Source organism: Sciurus vulgaris (genome assembly GCF_902686455.1).
Source record: "Sciurus vulgaris genome assembly, chromosome: 1".
NCBI lineage: Eukaryota > Metazoa > Chordata > Mammalia > Rodentia > Sciuridae > Sciurus > Sciurus vulgaris.
The window spans coordinates 122,412,054-122,430,444 of NC_136461.1; the positions used below are offsets into that span (position 1 = coordinate 122,412,054).

At 45.9% G+C, this 18,391-nt stretch overlaps 1 protein-coding gene across 5 annotated transcripts; it reads right to left on the bottom strand.

Moving 5' to 3' along the window:
• Window positions 1-520: 520 nt before the first annotated feature.
• On the bottom strand, window positions 521-18,198 carry ARHGAP30 (Rho GTPase activating protein 30). 5 transcript variants are annotated; one of them, XM_079108223.1, is made up of 13 exons: window positions 17,817-18,198; window positions 11,834-11,936; window positions 8,501-8,645; window positions 7,546-7,628; window positions 7,279-7,386; window positions 6,012-6,139; window positions 5,435-5,606; window positions 5,251-5,354; window positions 5,097-5,174; window positions 4,196-4,597; window positions 2,999-3,264; window positions 2,157-2,906; window positions 521-1,787 (listed from the first exon to the last, which is right to left on the bottom strand). In XM_079108223.1, exons 1-13 carry the CDS (start codon window positions 17,911-17,913, stop codon window positions 1,272-1,274), a joined length of 2,952 nt encoding a protein of 983 aa, XP_078964349.1. In that variant the 5' UTR covers window positions 17,914-18,198; the 3' UTR covers window positions 521-1,271. The 5 variants fall into 5 exon arrangements, with proteins under 5 accessions (XP_078964349.1, XP_078964348.1, XP_078964346.1 ...); XM_079108222.1 differs by having other exon boundaries at window positions 521-2,906; window positions 3,170-3,264; XM_079108220.1 differs by having other exon boundaries at window positions 521-2,906.
• Window positions 18,199-18,391: the final 193 nt, after the last annotated feature.

The window sequence follows — 18,391 nt, forward strand, 5'->3', positions numbered from 1 at the left end:
GGGAGCAACCCAGGGGGCGTTCCTTCATTCCTTAACAGTTGTTACAAGGGAGCAACAATTCCCTAGAGGCAGGTCACCTTGACAACAAGTGGAGGAGGGGGAAACGTTCTTAAAGTATTAACATTTTAATTCTTCCTGAATCAGCCCCCATCTTTCTGACCCAATCATTTATTGCCTACACTGACTGTCTTTTTGTCCCCCAGCCTCAGTTTCTATTTCTGTAAAATGGAGCTGCTAATACCAACTTTACAGAATTGTTATGTGGATTAAATAAAATTCAGGGAAATATTTTTATGCACACACATCTAACCGAGTTCCTGACATAAAATGAATTATGTAAATGTAAGTTTTTCTTCCCCATTTCCTGATCACCACGAACCCAGCTCTAGTTTCTAGCCACAGGTCTCCATGACAACAACTGAGGAAGAGCACCCAAACAAGAAAAAAGAGAGACATTTGACCAAATATGTGAAAATGTATTTATCACCCATGATTTTAATAAAATAGAGTCCCCACACTCTTTAAATGTAAAAATACAATTTTTATTCTGAGACCTTCACCCTTGCTAAAGCCTGTATGAACAAGTAGTCCCTGGGCCTGTGTGACAACTTTCCCCTTTTCTAAAATGGAAGAAAGTTATTCCAAAGGAAAAAGGAGAGGTCAGAGAGATTTTTACAGGACTGTCTCTTCAAGGTGATTAGAGCCACAGAGTGGGGTTCAATCCCTCCAGCAAACATTAAGGACATCAGAGAGCGACTTGGATGTCTTCCTCCTACTGAAGTCAAGAGAATTAGGAGGTATCCAAGGGTCCAGGAACAAAACAGGGATGGGCAATTCTAGAAGTGTTTGTGTGTGGAAGGTTCTGACCTGGCCTTGTGTTCCCTGCCTCTACATGGGGCTTCCGTGAACAGAACTTCACAACCTCAGAGAAGGGCAGTCACTTAACTGGAATCCCCCCTTCATTCTTCACTTTTAAGAAGCTTCTAAGTTTTCTCCACGCCCTATATTTCGTTTGGTCAGTGGACACACTTCACCAGAGCAGGATCTTACTTTCTTAAGACTCTTCTAAGAGATAGTGCTTTGTGTCTGAGACAAGCTCAGGTAAAATCATTAAGGCAGTGCCTCCCATAGTTGTCAAATAGAGTAGTTGGAGGGCAAAAGCCTATGATAAGTGGGGTACTACAGCTGCTCAACCTGCAGCAGAGACAGTTAGTGAGGGATGCCAGAGATTCAAGATTACCGGTCTCCTTTGTCCAGTGGTCTGATTCTAATCACAGTCCTTTACCTTTTCCAGGGTTAGCCTGTGCTTCAAATGCATATGATCGACGCTGGAGGGATGTAAAGGGGACAGGGGTCTGGGGTTCTCTAGGGGGCAGACTAAACCGAGTTGGGGGCCCAGACCCTTCTGAGCCTTCAGGTGGGAGTTCTAGGCAGCTAAGGGGCCGAGGAGAATGGTCTGAGACCAAGCTACAGGGGGAGGGTCTCGGGATGATGCTGTAGTCCCCACCCCCAGTACAAGTCTGGGTCCGTCGAATTCCTTGAGCCTCAGTCCTCTGGCGGTCCCGGGCCAGGGCCACCGCAGCATCAAAGGAAAGACTGCCCCCATTCCTCCAAGAGGATCGGGAAGCTCGAGACCCCCAAGCCCTTTCCCCCAGTGTCCCATCAAGCCGACCAGGTCTTGGACATGGGTTTGCAGGTGCCACATGGATCTTGCTACACATTGCACTGGGTGTCTTGGCGAACTGTGGTTTGGGGGGCACTACAGGCACAGAGCGGACCTGTTGGACCTGAACCAGAGTAGAAGCCAGGCGCATGCCCACACCTCCAACTGAGTTTAAGGCACAGGGACACACATCACAGCCTTCTGAGCAGGGTTGTCCCTGAGGTTCCATCCCCTCTGTCAGGAGTGGCTGTGAGGCTGCCTGTTCCATCTCAGAAGACTGGGCATTGCTCTCTTTGGTACTGCAAACAACCAGAGATTCTATACCTGGCCCTTCAAAGAGGGTTCTCTCTTCTAAATGGTCACCTCCATCCTTCTGTTCTCCCTCAGCCTCTCCATCCCCACTGTCCCACTCCCTAATAGCCTCCCCATCTCCACCATCAACTGCTGCTTCTGGGCTTCTGTTATCTTCGCCATGTCCTTGGTTTTCTCTTACCTTGTGATTCTCATTCTCCCTCTGTCCTTTGACCTCATCCTCTCTGCCTCTTTCAGCCTCTTGTTTGTGTACAACTTCCCAGCTCCCCTCAGAAACGAGGTGTTCCTGGGCTCCATCTTCTGAGTCCCTTCTAGCTTCTACTGGGGCTCCTTTTCTTTTGTGCTCAGCCTCTTCTACCTCAATTTCTGTTTTCTTCTCTTTGTCTTTATCTTGTTCTTCTCTTCGTACCTCCACACCCTTAGCTTCCTCAGTACTTTCAACCTCTTTCTGACCTTCAGAATTCTTTCCCTTGATCTCTGTCTCTTCCCCACTCCCTTCTTCCAAAATCATCATCACCTCTTGGCTTCCATCAGCCTTCTCTTCTTCCTCATCAGTTTTTCCAACCCCCATCTCAGTCTCTGGACTCTCTTCAGCCTCTTCCCTGATGCCAAATATGCTTCCAGGCTCAGCCTCCTTGTCTTCCCCAATTTTGCAGCATGCCTGCTCTTCTCTAGCCTTTCTAGAATCTTGTCTTCCACACCCTGCTGCCTCTTCCTCCAGATTCCCTGCACCCTCCCAGTTTTGGGGATTAGGCTCCAGAAGAGGACTTAGGTCATCATAAGCACTCAGAAAGACTTCCTCCCCATTTTCCTCTTCCAGTTCAGGCCTGGAGTCAGAAGAATCCAGGGAACAGCAACTGGGAGCCAGGACATACTGTGCCTCATCCAGAGACAGGTCATCCAGGGGTGGCTCCACAGAGAATTCCTCCACCTGTAGGCACAACATTGTGGCTCAGGACCAGGCAGCCCTGTTCACCCTCTGAACTCCATACCATCCCCAATCCCAATATGGCTCCTCCTTACCTGAGGCCCAACTCCCAGGAGCTCCTCCAGGTAGCCCATCCCAGGGTCGTCCTCCCCAGGGGAGAAGGCTGCTCCTGCTGCTCCTGCCTTGGCCACCTCCCCATCCTCCGCCCCCACCCACTCAGGCTCTGAGCTGCTTGAGTCCTCTAGGAAGGAGAAGGAATCTTGCACCTCCTGGGACAGAGAGTCCTCCAGGGCAGGAGTCATGTCCACTGGGCCCGAGTCAGTCAGGGGACCTGGGGCTGGACTTGCCTCCAACTTCTCATCTGTTGAGGGAGAGGTAGACCCAGAAATTCAAAAATCAAGAACAGCCCAGGCCCTTTCCAATGTGGGTCCTCCTAGCATTGATATAATAGGAGCCCTAAACTCTCAATGAAAACACTTCACAGTATCTATGACCAGTATCCCTAACTACTGGGATATTGGCTTATAGCTACCTTTATTAAGCCCTTATCAGGTGCCAACCACTGTGCTTTGTTTTGCAACATGTTGTCTTACTTTCTCTACAAAATAGTTACGTAGGGTATTGTCCTCTTTTACATATGATGAAACTGAGACTCAGAGATTAAGCAATTTGTGTAAGGTCACATAGCTAACAAGTGGTATGGCAGAAATTTGAATCCACATCTACTTAACTCTATAGCCCATGTCCTTACCCTCTCCTATGCTGCCTCAGGACTTCTCAGTGATACTGGAGTCAGAGCAAGAATCAGATCCCAGCTCTGTCTTTTGCTACCTAAATCATTAACAAATTGCTTAACCTTAGTCTCAGGTATCACCACTAAGGATAACAACAATATATACATATGTTTGAGAAGTGAAAGGAGTTAATGTCTGCAAAGTACCTAACATGACTGTAATACATAAGGCATCCATAAATGTTAACAATTAATATTAATGTTTTATGATCATTTCCTTCATTTATCATATATTTCTGTACTTCTACTTAGAAATTCCTGAAACAGGTCTCCATTCTTGGATATATCAGTGTTTGGAGGTTTCCAGGGATACCCTGTACATGGATTTCTCACAACTTGATAATATTATAAATTTCCTAACTCCAAATCCAGAGAGGTAGCCAAAGGCAACCAATCTAAGGGCTGAGGCCTCTGCTCTTTTCCAGGGTGAATCCTAAGTATCAGAACTTCATAAAGTTTTAGTTCCCTTTCTGTTCCTGGGAAATACCTGGGTCCTCACCTGGGGGTCCAGGACCAAGGCCAGGTCCAGGGCCAGGACCAGAGGCAGGGCTTGGCCGGGGCTGTAGGGCAGGGCACTCAAGACCACGGGTGAGCCTGGTCAAGGATACATTAGATATGATGTTTGGAGGCACGTTGAGGATAGAGGTGATATGCAGCGGGAGGTTGACGTTGTAGGGGTCTGAGATGTGGACACCAACACAGCGCTCTGCGCGGCTGCTGCCCCCAGCCCGAATGGCTGACCGTCCAGCTCGTGGTGTGCCCGGCTCAGAGTTTGTGCCACCCATTGCCTCTGCCTCGGGCTCCTGTTCACCCTCTACTGTCTCAGTAGAGTCGTTCTCCAAGCTCTCAGGCAGCAGTGGGCTTGGCCGGGGACTGCTGGGAACCACCAGCCCCTCTGGTTCTGTGAAGGAGAGAGAGGGCCAGGTAGGCAACAGCCTCAGCTTCAAGGAGCCTAGATACTTCTGGAAGGCTCTGGAGAATGCTCTGCTTTCTTGGGCTTCAAGAGGAGGACAATCTGGCAGATACTAGGCCCAGCTTCCATTAGCCACTACTGCAAACCTTCCACTCAGCCAGTGAGTCAAAGGTCGCCCCATCTAAATATACTTAGGAACCTGCAGATAACAGTCACTGGTCATCACTAACATACACACACACACACACACACACACACACACACACACACACTTTACATGGTCCCTTCATGTACGCTCATGAACACATCCACAGATTAAACAATAAACTCGCCATGTAAACTTGACATCTATCACTATACAGGCACTCACTAAATATTTTTAGAATTATTGAACACAGTTGGCCACATTTATAGACACAAACAGGCCTGTGCTTCTGCTCACACAGCACACACAAGTACACCCACAGGAATGCACAACCACACTCACCATCACTGGCCCCAGCTGCAGCACTCAGTGAATCCATGCTCTTGGCTGGCCGCAGTGTCCCCTTATTAGATTTGTCCTCTGCAAGACAGGGACATGCATAGAGCCAGAGCCTCACACACTCTTGATAGAGCTCCCTCCAAATCCCCAGACTCACCCCTGTCCTCAGTTCCCCGTGGAAGTTTACGCTTTGTATCATGGCCAGAGCGACCCAGATTGAAGATAGACCTCCACTTCCTGACTTTCAAAGATCCCTTCCTCCTGAAGATAATGGAGACATAATCAGAAGTAGGAGCCCGGTGACCAGTACAGAGGAGGAGGACCCAGGAAGAAGGCCTTACTTGTGTTCTGCTATCTCAATGATAGTGTGGTAGGGCCGAATCTGTGGGGGTCCATCACCAGCCTGTAGGATGCTCGGCAGGTGGTAGGGTAGAGACCTGGGCATGAGATCCTCAGGGCTGCCTGATGTCCGGGCCCCTGGAAGTGATTGCCATCCACTGTCCACTTCACCACCTAGGAAAAGAAAAGGAATTGGGCAGCCAAGAAGAAAGCCAAGAGAGACCTCAGGTACCCAACCCTTCATCTCCCCTCACCAACTATCAGGGTAGGGATATATTCAGAGCCCCCTAAAGATAGTCCTTCCATGTCTAGATATTCAAGAGGGAGCCAGAATGGTGGTTCAGAGGTCAAACTATGTCCTAGGCTGACAACAGAAGAGGGTTGCTCAAGTCCTAACTGCACTATTTTCTCTTCAGAATCCTCTCCATCTGACCATCACCAGTATTTCTCTATGAGATTCATTTTTCCCACCTGCAAAATGGGAAAACTGAACTAGTTGATCTTCAATGCTTTCAATAATTCTGACATGACTCACTAGACAGAGAATGGTGATGTGTGGTGGACAGGAAGGACACTGACCAGAAAGGGCAGCACCCCCGAAGAGCTGGTCCACATGCGTGAGGATGAACTCGACAACGATGGACTGTACCCGCACCTCCATGAAGGCTGCTGTCCCATTGAAACCTGAGGCTTCTATGTCCTTAGACCTATGAAGATGTGGAGTTATTCTTCCCCTAATGCCACCATATTTTACCATCCAGATTTCTCCCTGAAATATCTTATACTCCCTCCCTTTGTTGCCCTTAACCCCATCTCCATCTCTCTTAAGCCATACAGTGATTCAAGCATCAAATGTCATTTCCTCCAGGAAGCCTTCTTAGACACCCTTCTCAAAAATAATGTCTACTCTTCCTTATTTCTTTTTTTCCTTCCTTCCTTGTTTCTCTCTCTCTCTCTCTCTCTCTCTCTCTCTCTCTCTCTCTCTCTCTCTCTCTCTCTCTCTCTCTCTCTCCCCCCTCCCTTCTCTCTTTCTTCTCTTTCTCTTCCAGTACCAGGGATTGTACCTGGGGGTATTCTACCACTGAACTACGTCCCCAGCCCTTTATATTTTTTTATTTTGAGATAGGGTCTTGCTAAATTACTAAATTGCCCAGTCTAACCTCGAACTGTCAATCTCCAGTTCAGTCTCCCAAGTAGCTGAGATTACAGGCCTATGCCACCATACCCAGCCTTAATCTTACTTTCTTTGAATACTTCCTTGCTTGTGATACAAGGCAGACTACAGGAAATACTGTAATTCATAATGCCTTGTACCATAGTGATAAGCAGACCAATTCTCCAATAGACTATAACATTTTTGCTCAACAAACATTCGGCAAGGACCTATCATGTTTCAGTTCCTGAGTCCAGCGATATTGTATCAGAAAACACAGACACAAAGATATTGCCATTATGGACTTGATTTCAGAAAAGGGGCTTATATGAGTGAGACCCATCCCACTCGATGTAATTTTGTGTATGTGTGTGTGTTACCAGGTATTGAACCCAAAGGAGCTTAATCAATGAGCTATGTCCCTAGCCCCTTTTATTTTTATTTTGAGACAGGGTCTTGCTAGTTGCTTAGAGCCTCGCTAAGTTGCTGAGTCTGGCTTTTGAACTTATATCTTTCTGCCTCAGCCTCCTGAGCTACGGGGAGCATGTGCCATGACACCCACCCACCCAATGTAATTCTGATTTTTCCTTTCTCATTGGGCTTCATGAGACTCCACACCCTTCTCTACGCACACAGCCACCCCAAAGTTAATCTCTCCCAGGAACTCCACATGCTATTCACACATGTTCCCACCTCAGCAGGTTTGGAGCCCATACAATGGCCAGGTTGCGGGCGTGCATATTGGTCTGGGCACTGAACGAAGCCATGTGCACCAAGTGCCGCATAAGAAACTCCAGTGTCCTGCAGAAAGAGGGGTAGGGATCACATAGGGAACCCAGAGCAGGGCTCCAGCTGGCACCTGGGAGCTGGGAGGGACAAATCAAGGCTCTAGTAGAGAGAAAGATTAGACTGTAAGGGGCAAGTCAGGACCCTGGGTGCCAGGGGTGGAGACCCACATACCTGCAGTTTGGGACAGGGAGTTCTCGAAGAACCTCTAGAATCTTGACCAAGCGCTCAGGCTCTAATTGCACTGCCACAGCCTCCTGATTTGGGGAGAAGGGTGGAAGAAACAAGAGTCAGTGACTCAGCAAGCCAAACTCAGGAATAAGTTGTGCTGTACTTCCCACTGCCCCCACCCTGATTTTCCGAGGCACCTCAACATACTAGAAAGAGCTCAGAATTTGAGGTCCACAAAAGAGCAATCTTGGTTATGCCACTTAATAGTTTTAAGACCTTTGGGGACCACTACTGCTGCCTGCCTCAGCATTCTCATCAGTAAAACTCTAGCATGGGGATACTTCCATGGTCCTATGCTGTGTGTGCCCCAAGGACCATAGAGTTGTCCTGGTATTCAGGAATGCCCACATCCACCCAGTCTATCCTGTGTGAAATGAGCAGGGTGCTTTTCGGCACAATAAAGTGCAACTTATTTTTAAAATTACTTGATTCAGGAATCTGTTTTTAACATGTGTATTCTCATTCAAAAGATGTTCCACATACAATTGCAATTAGTGGGGGGGGGCATCCCTGAAGAAGTTTTGACTTCTAGAAAGTGTTCTTTTGCTCCTAAGTATAGGGAAGCTCTGGTGTAGGTGCTTTCCAAGGGTCTTCCAGTTCTGACAATATGGCCTCTACCTCCCCAAGTCTTACCACAAAGCTGTGTGCTGTCTACAGGCCTCAGGGGAAGGACACAGGGGAGAATGCAGAGAATGCAGAGAAGAGGGATGGGGAGGGCAGAAGTAGCAGGGGTTTGGAGATTTGAAAAGGAAGTATCTTTGCCTCAATAACGTTTTGCTGTGGTCTCTCATTCAGGATCACTAAGACTCTGGTTGGCTCGTGACACACCTGGGATGTCAAAGTTAAAGCAGATGTCCCTGAGCATTGTATTCCACCCACCCTCTGCTTCCCAACTCACAGCAAACTTGTCATAGAGCCGGTAAGTAAGCAGAGGATCTGGCAATTCTCTGAAATAGGCCTTGCACAAGGAGGAGACACAGTGAATGTCCTGGAGATACACATCCCGCCGCAAATCTGGCTTCCGTTCTGCTTCAAACTCCTGCCTGGGGAGATGCAGAGTAGTCAGGAGTGGTAGGGATTAGGGGGAAAGTGGGGAGAGGGGGAAGCTGTAGAGGTGGGCTCCAGACAGGGTCATGGGTCAATATGTGTGAGACAAGGAGTAAGAAAGTTGGGGAGCAGCGAGTATGAGGCATTGCATCTGTTGATGTATAGATGGGATGTGAGGACAGGTATGTGGGTGGATAAGTGGATTTGTACATGAACAGAGACAGCCAGATGTCACAGTAGGTGTGAGTAGCAATGTAGGGGTATGTAGGAGTCAGTAGATGTGGGTAGTGGACTTCTGGTTAAAAATGTGTGCTTCTGGTTCAAAATGGATAGATGCAACTCTTAGAAACATGCAAATTTACATGAACTTGGTTGGATTAACCCTGAATAGTTGCTTTGATATGACATCAAAAGCACAAGCTACCAAAGAAAGAACTAGATGGATAAAATATTAAAATGAAAAACTTTTTCTTTACCTTTTTTTTTTTTTTTTTTTTTTTTTTGCAGTGCTAGAGATTGAACCCAAGACCTTGTGCTTGACAGGCAGGGACTCTACCAACTGAGCTATATCCTCAGTCCCACAAAATGAAAAACTTTTGTTTATCAAAGAACACTATCAAGAAAGTGAAAACTGGGTACCATCAACAGCACTGGGAAAAAAAAAAAAAAAGTGGAGGCAATTCACAGATAGAAGAAAATATTTACAAATCTTGTATCTGATAAGGGTCTAGTATGCAAAACATATAAAAAATGCTTTTTATGGCTCAGTGATTTTTGTTTTGTTTTGTTCTGGGGATTGAACCCAGGGGCAGTTTACCACTGAGCTACATCCCCCAGTTCTCTTTATTTTTTATTTTGAGACAGAGTCTCACCAAGCCCAGGCTGGCCTTGAACTTACAAGCCTCCTGCCTCAGCCTGCTGAGTTGCTGCGATTACAGACATGTACGACTGAGACTTATCAATGATTTTTTTTTTTAAACTCAAAGCTAGTCATGGTGATGCACAGCTGTAATCCCAGTGATTCAGGAGGCTAAGACAGGAAAATCACAAGTTCAAAATCAGTCTGGGCAATTTAGAAAGACTGTGTCTCAAAATTTGTAAAAAATTAATTAATTAAAAGGGCTAGGATGACCTCAGTGGTAGAGTGCCCCTGGATTCAATCTATAGTACCATTCCCCAAAATTAATTTATAAAAATTAATTAATTAGCTGAAGTTGGGCACGTTGGTACATGCCTGTAGTCCCAGCTACTCAGGAGGCCAAGGTAGTAAGATTGCAAGTTCAAGGCCAGTCTGTGCAATTCAGTGAGACCCTCTTTCAAAATAAAAGATAAAAAGGGCTGGGGAACTAATTAGAACAAAAAAAGAAAGAAAAACATTTTTTTTAAAAAAATGGCTGGGACATCAATGTTCATAGCTGCTCAATTCACAATAGCCAGACTGTGGAATCAACCTAGATGTCCTTCAATTGATGAATGGATAAAGAAACTGTGGTATATATGTATACAATGGAATATTACTCAGCTATAAAGAATAATAAAATTATGGCATTTGCAGGCAAATGGATGAAATTGGAGAATATTATGCTAAGTGAGATAAGCCAATCTCAAAAAACCAAAGGAAGAATGATCTCGCTGATAAGCGGATGATGACACATAATGGGGGAGGGGGGGAGGGGGGCAAGAATGGAGGAAGAAGGGACTGTATAGAGAGAAAAGAGGGGTGGGAGGGGTGGGGGGGAAGAAAAAAAATGGCTGGGGAGGGCTGGGATTGTGGCTCAGTGGTAGAGCGCTTGCCTAGCACATGTGAGGCACTGGATCCAGTCCTCAGTATCACAATAAATTAATAAATAAATAAATAAAATAAAGTTATTAATTTAAAAGAAAAAAAAAAACAGACTGGGGACCTGGGTTTAACCCCTAGTACCACACAAAAATAAATAAGCAAACAAACAAATAAAAAAAAACAATAACCCAATTAAGTCAAAGGTTTGGCATAGTCATTTCTCCAAAGAAGAAATATAAATGACCACTAAGCATGTGAAAAGACATCAACATCGTTAGCTACTAGGAAAATACAAATATACATCACAGTGATCATACCCGCCAGAATGGCTATAATCAAAAAGACACAGTAAAAAATGTTGACAGGGATGTAGAGAAATTGGAACTTTTGTACTTTGTTGGTGAGAATGTAAAATAATACAGCTGCTATGGAAAACAGTTACTTCAACATATATGAGTGTACATTTTTCCCCACTTTCTTGCCAACATTTATTGTTGTTTGTATTCTTGATACTTGCCATTCTGACTGGGTGAGATGAAATCTTAGAATAGATTCATACATTGCTGGTGGGACTGTAAATTGGTGTAACCACTACGGAAAGCGGTAGGGAGATTCCTCAGAAAATTTGGAATGGAACCATCATTTGACTTAGATATCCCACTTCTTGGTTTATAAAAAAGACTTAAAATCAGCATATTACAGTGAACCAGCCATATCAATGTTTACAGCAGCTCAATTCACAATAGCTAAGCTATGGAACCAACCTAGGTGCTCTTCAACAGAGGAATGGATTAAAAAATATGATCTATATATATACCACTGAGCTACATTCACAGCCCTTTTTATTTTTTATTTTGAGACAGAGTCTCACTAAGTTGCCCAGGTTGATTTGGAACATGCGATCTTCCTGCCTCTGGATCCCAAGTCATAGGGATTACAGGTATGCATCATGGTACCCAGCTGAAATGTACCTTTTTAAATGACAAATTTGATGATATGTGAATTATATCTAGTCTTTTTTTTCTTTTAGTTGTATGTGGACCCAATACCTTTATTTTATTTATTTATATGTGATGCTGAGGATCAAACCCAGTGCCTCACATGTGCTAGATAAGCACTCTATGACTGAGCCACAACCCCAGTCCCTCTAAATTTTTTTAAAAGGTTGAGTGGGCATATATGGGAATTGTATATGTATGTGGAAGTGTAGATTGTGTGTGTGTGTGTGTGTGTGTCTGTGTGTGTGTGTTAGAGCTTCTCCCTATAACAGTACCTAGCATTTATGCTTTCTTCTCCCAACTCTACTTCACCCCTCTTTTCTGCTCTCCCCAGAAGCTCCTACCAGGGGCTCTGGCTCCTTGGCCTCCTGGCCTCAGAACCCTTTTACTTTTTCTGACTCACCGGAGTTTCTGGATGTTGGAGGAGACTCCTGAGAGACGGTAGATCCCATCCACCACTCCATACTCCTCCACAAATTCTGCACAGCTCTTTAACACCTGAGGTACTGGGGACAGACATAGGCAGAGAAAGAAAAATGAGAAAGTATGAAAGTACAATTGTAATCCCAGTTACTCAGGAGGCAGAGGCAGGAGTATCGAAAGTTTCAGGGCAGCCTAGACAACTTAGCAAGATCCTGTCTCAAAATAAAAATAAAAAGGGCCGGAGATATAGCCCAGTGGTAAAAAAAAAACCCTTGGATTCAATTCCCAGTACTAAATAAATAAATAAAAGTATGAGAGGCCAGAGATTATAGGGGTTGGGGAGGGCGTCCTAAGAAACAGAAACATCAAGGAAGAGGTTTTGGGGAAATTAAAGGCAAAGCTCATGTAGTAAAAACTTGTCAGAAAGATCCTTACAGTCTTCAACTCCAGCCTGCCAACCTCTCTACAGTCCCCAGTCCACTGGTCCCAGAATCTCAGTATAAACCCCTCCAGTGAAGGGGAGTTCACCACCTCTCCACATTGCCCATTCCTTTCATTTCTACCCCTTTTGAATTGAAATTCACATTTTGAATTGAAATTCTCTCTCTGTAATTAAGAGAATTTTTAAAGGGGCAGCAATCTGGTTAGTAGGGGAAGGAAAGCAAAAAGGACATTAGTTGTTCCAAACAAAATGGAACAGAGCTGAGGGAGATTGTTGTTGTTTATCTGTCTGTCTATCTATCTATCTATCTATCAACCTACCTATCATTTATCTATTTTTGAAGACCAGATCTCACTATGTTGCCCAGGCTGGCCTCAAACTCCTAGACTCAAGCCATCCTTCTGCCTAAGCCTCCCAAGTAGCTGGAACTACCACCATGAACCAGCTTGATGGAGATTGTTCTGAAGCATCTCTATGATAAGAAAGTTCAGGGTTATTAGTACTGTAATAGGAAAGTACATGAAATAGTGGCTACACTTCTAATAGGAGAGAAGCAACTGTGTGTCAAGTAATGCTCTGATTCATATGTGTGCTATCACTTGGTCTTGTGAAGTAGGCCTTTTAGTCCCTGTTTTACAGATAAGAAAACTGAGGATCAAAGAAGTAACCAGGACCCAGAAGCACCCAGATAAAGCCAGGATTCAAATCCAAAACTACCAAAAGTTGAATTTTCTCTCCTGACCCTGTCGCTGAACTATAACTCCTTAAGGAAAAAAGCTAAGTGCGATCCATCTTTGTATCCCTCATATTATCTGGCATGGTGTCAGACATGATAGGTCTTCAAAAGCCTTTTGTCAAATCCAAATTCCACAAGACTATCTAGTTATCTTTTCAAAGCACTTCTCTGCTTTTGCCACACATGTACCCTGTCCCACCCAACTCAAATACCCATTGCTTACCTTAGAGATACAGAATAAAATATAAACTCCTTAGCCTGGTATGTAAGAACTTTCACAAACCAGACCCAGTCACCTCTCCATTCTCAGATCCAGCGACAAACCCTATGATCCAGCCCTTTGATAGTAAATGAAAAAGTCTTGGTACTTACTCACTGCTTATGGTTTAAATGTGGTTTGTCCTTCAGAGGTTCTTATGCTAACTTTGTCCCCACTGTTGTGATGTTGAGGTGGTGGAACATTTAAGAGGCGGAGCTAGCAGATGGTCATTAAATCATGGGGCATCAACTGTCGTGAATGGATCAATACTGTATCTTGGGAGTCGGTTGAGTCTTGTGTGACTGGTTTAGTTCTCAAGAGAGCAGGTTGTTATAAGCAAGGCCACCCCATACACTTGGCCCCTTCTGCTTGCAGCTAGTTCTCTTTCCACTTCTCCATCATATTGTGACACAGCTACGGGGCCTTTGCCAAGACACTGGCACCATGCTGTTTGAACCTTCCAGCCATCATAATCATAAGACAAATGGACCTTTTTACTTTATAAGTTACCCATCCCAGGTATTTTGTTATAGTAATACAAAATTGACAAAGACACTTGCTATTCTCTCTCTGGAAACATCCTCCCCTATGACTCTGCCCAGCAAACATCAATGTATTTTTCAAAACACATCTCAAACATCACCTCCTAGCCAACTTCACAGGGGCACATGCATATAGTCCCAGCTATTCAGGAAGCTAAGGAGAATCACTTGGGCCCATAAATTTGGGGTCAGCCTAGGCACTATAACAAGACCCTATCTCAGAAACAAACAGGCCTGGGGGGTGTAGCTCAATGGTAGAGCACTAACACATGTGGAGCACTGAGTTTAATCCCTAGCACCACAAAAGAAAACAAAACATCACCTCTAATTCTGAACTGTTTGCTTATATCTATACTATAGTTCCCGCAGTCCTTTGCTTATATCTGTATTATAGTGCCTATTGTACTTTATTATAATTAGTTTTTGTTTATTTGTTTATTTGGATCTGCACATCCTCGCCAATGGAGCATCTTCTCAGCATCTAGCACAGTAATGAACAGAGCAGGTACTCAATAAATGCTTGTTAAATGACTCAGTGAATTAATCAGTTATAAGAATCATTAGCATCCCTTGGAAACTTAAGAAAGAATATTGCCTATGACAAAAAAATTTGATCCTATTAACTAGGACTCATTATAGAAATCTTTCTAATTTGTCACTTGTCAGAAAAGAAAAAAAAAAAAAAAAGTAAAACTGTGTTTCTCCTAACCCACCTATTCTTTTTTTCTTATGGGCCTTGCAAGTCTTCAAACATGAGGAAGCTCAGAACCCACCTATAAGAACCATAGAGAACCTTCTGATACATATTTCTATGTACTGATCTTGTTTTCCCTTCAGTCCAAATGCTTCAGTTATTTGTCCTATGTTTTTGTAGTGTTGGGTTTTGGAAGTCATTTGAAGCTCTTTGTGGAACAAAGTATGATAGAACTATGGAATGAAGGAAACAGTCAATAAATCCATCAACCACTATCTTTCAACTCTCCTCACATGACCTGGTCTACAGATCCTTCAATCTCCTTCCCATCACAGCCAGGGATTGGGTGTGACAAGGGAATCATCTAGGGTACAAAATTTAAGGAAGTGCTCACCCAAGACAGTGCCAATGCCAATAGTGGTCCTGCATGGTCCTGAGAGTGAACACCACCTTAAGAATGAGACACCTGAGGCACCTGGAGGACCCCAAGAGTGGAGTGCTCCCTTCCTTATGTGCCTTCATCACTTCTCCTGCCTCACTGCAGTACTGTCCCTATCGTTCACCATCCATGCCTTGGGGATATGTTCCCATTTGCTAGGATTCCCCTGACCTCAGGTTCTCAGTGTGAATGCAGGGATGAGTGGGCCCTCCTTTTGGAGTCTAATACTGCACCAATTCTTTGGTCACCAGAAGTATTTATGAATTACTTTTAATTACTCTACTATCACCTAAATCCCCAGGTCCTTCTCACATTGACGTTGACCAAACTAGATCTTCCCCATCCTGTTCTTTGACTTTGAACCTCCAGAGAACTCCCCCAAGGAAAGCATGCAGGAGACTAAGGAGTAGAATGGGGATGTAGCTCAGTGGTAGAGTGCTTGCCTAGCTTGCAGGGTGTCCTGGGTTCAATCCCCAGCACAAAAAAAAAAAAAAAAAAAAAGGAAGAAACTAAGGAGTTATGAGCCATAGAGGATATGGGTCAGGAGATGAGGGAGGAGATACAGGGCCAGAGAGATGAGGGACTTGCGGAGATAGTGATCAGCGATGAGGTCAGAGATAGAAGTTAGAGATAAGGTTGGGGTGATTAAGTCAAAGGGATGGAGATATCAAGGATATGGGAGTGGTGTCAAAAAAGGGGGCCTGAAGTTTAGGGACCTGGCAAATCTGAAATCTGAACAAGGTACCAAAGAGATAAAAATTAGGAAAAGGAAAAACTCAATGCATATAGAAGTTGGGGGAGAAAGAGCCCATTTGGAGGCAAAGAACTGAGAGAGGGCTGAGATGGGGCCAAGTTATAAGGGTGGGAGGAAACCAAGACCATCAGAGAGCAGATCAATTCCCAGAAGCAGATCTCCCTGGTTTGGGCTATCATTTTCTTGATGGGTCTTGGATTGAGAAGCCATTGCCAGCTTCCTTCTGTCCTTCCACTTTTCACCTCTGTACATCAGGAAGAGTTGGGGGAGTGGGAGGGGCTTCTACTACTTCTCTGATGCCCAAGATCTCTCTACTCTTGGGCTCAGATGAGGTTCTGGTGAAGTGCTTCTCACCTGCTCTGGAATTCACCTGAGATCAGGATCCAGCCACCAGATATTTATCCCCTCTGGAGAGCTGCTCTTTACCTGCTGGGAATGCAGATGGAGGCCTGTAGGGTTACAAGAATGGGATCTGGGCTGTCTGTGGGTTCAGTGTTTCAAGAACACTGATGGTGATTGTGCCTGGGACATGAGCAGGTGACTGACACCCCTAGAGACCAGAATCCTTAGGTCCCACGTGGAAACCTGAGGTTTGCCTAGGAGCGAGGTAGCTCAGGGCCTGAGAAGAATACCCAGGAGGGAGAATTCCAGGGCTCCACTTCTGACAGAACTTCTGACAGTGTTGGTGATGGGAACCACAGGAAAGGGCATTGGCAGGATAAGGAGACTGTACTGAGAGTTTGCAGAGAGCTGGAAGAACATCATCCCTAATTACATTATGAGGTTTTTGGTCAAGAATCATCACTATAGAGAGGAATGCTTGCAAAGGAGTAAGATCTGCACTGGGAGGTTTGCAGCATCCACTCTGACCAGTGAGAAGAGGAAGGTGCAGAGAAGCAGGCCTCAGCTGTTTAATACTCCTCCTTGGGGCCTGGGCTTTCCCTTAACCAAGGCTAAGTGTGGATGGGGGCCCTTTGGGGAGGAGAAAAGAGGAAGGAGGTATCTGGGGATGCAAGGGCGGGGCTAAGAGCAGGAAATGAGCTGGGAACCACCATCATCCTCCCTCAACTGCAGAGGCCACAGCCAAAGCAAAGAAGGGGACAAAGAGGAAATGACAGATTGGGGTGGGGTGGGGTGGGGTGGGGTGCAGTAGCGGGGAAAAATTGTGCCCCTCTCTGTAAAGAGCTTGGTGTGCCAAAAACAAGCCAGGCTGGGCAACTGTATATCTGGGTTTATTTTCAAATCAAATTAAGAAATGGTTTTAAGTGGCTACTTCCTGCCAGGCACAGTGGTGAGCCCAGTGTTACCCCTGGGCCTGCTGACTTCCAAACCTACTCCAAGGAAACTTAGAGAAGTAGCTGGGTAAGCTCCTCTGACGGTCCCTGCACCTACCCTCCTTTGCAACTTTCACCCCAGCTTCAAAGCAGTTCTGAAGCTAAGTCTCTCACTTTTCCCGTGTTCCTCATTTCAGCAACTTCTCCCCTTGTCCTCCACCTTGAACCCGTTTCTCCTTTGCACAGGAAGAACCAGAGAACTACAAAGACTAAAAAAGGAGTCCCCCCAAAAAGGTGGTCATTCCCACCCCATACCCTTCTGTAGCCCAACAGTATTTCAAAAGACCAAGTCCTTGTCCCTAGGTGCTCTTCTCCAACTAGGAGGTCCTCATCCTCCTCAAGTGCTCTCCTCATACTCTCTGTGGGCCTTTCTCCTGTCTCCTTTCATTCAGACTCCAAACCATCCACTGTCCCTTCAGTCACTCCTCTTCTGTCCCTGTCCTGTCCCTAGTTGCCATCCTCTCATCGTTGTTTTGTCCACCTCTCCTGAGTTTCCAAACTCTCTGTCCTCTCCCGTCACTGCTCCTTCGGTGCTCATGTTCTCATCCTCCCTGAAAGTTACACCAGGGCGTCACTTTGACTTCTCTACATCACATTTCCTGTCTTGCCTGCTCATAGGCATCTTGGGTGGTGACCCTGGGCTGCCACCCCTTCTCTAGGAGCTCCCAGAAACTGCTTCTGCCCCTCAGACCAGCTCAGACTGGAGAATCTTGGTGCCTGTCCACCCAACCCACCCACCCACACTCCAGGTTGGCCTCCTTACCCTCCTGGCCTGAGTGCTGCAGGTGCTCCTGCAAGTCGCACCCAAACACTCGCTCCTTTGAACTGCCCTTCTTCTTTCCTTTCTGTCGAGACTTCATGGCCGGAGGGCTCTGGCCCAGCCACCTCTCTCCCCCAAGACCTTGGCCCTACCAGTCCCCCATGGGATCCCAGATGGCCACTGGATTTGGCCCAGCCCCAGGGGGGCAGGGCTCCAAACTGGGGGTGGAGGGTGGCCTGGGCAACGGGCAGTAGCTCTTGCCCCTGGATCCCCAGTCACAAGGAAGTGGCTGTGGAAGGGGAAGTTGCCGGGACCCTGGCACAAAGCTGTGTCTCGTGGCCCAGCCAGGCACTCGCCCTTCTCGCCCTGAGCAGCTCTGGGGTGGGGGGGCGGGGGGGCGGTGGCAGGAAGCTATGCAGCTCCTCAAACCCGCTTCCTGTTAGAGCATCTTTGCAACCACAGGGCCCAGGGTGGGGGAGGTAGCTGACACTCACATCCTCACCCATTGCTGGAACTTCACCCATTGGTCAATGAGAGGTGATGTCAGGATCCTGGGGTGGGGTGATGGTGACTGGGCC

Coding starts and splice junctions, on each gene's coding strand:
- ARHGAP30 (XM_079108220.1), bottom strand. CDS start 17,913: ATGAAGTCTCGACAGAAAGGAAAGAAGAAGGGCAGTTCAAAGGAGCGA. Junction 5,607..6,011: donor CGGGGGTGCTGCCCTTTCTG/GTCAGTGTCCTT, acceptor TTCTTTTCCTAG/GTGGTGAAGTGGACAGTGGA. Junction 5,175..5,250: donor ACGGGGAACTGAGGACAGGG/GTGAGTCTGGGG, acceptor CCTGTCTTGCAG/AGGACAAATCTAATAAGGGG.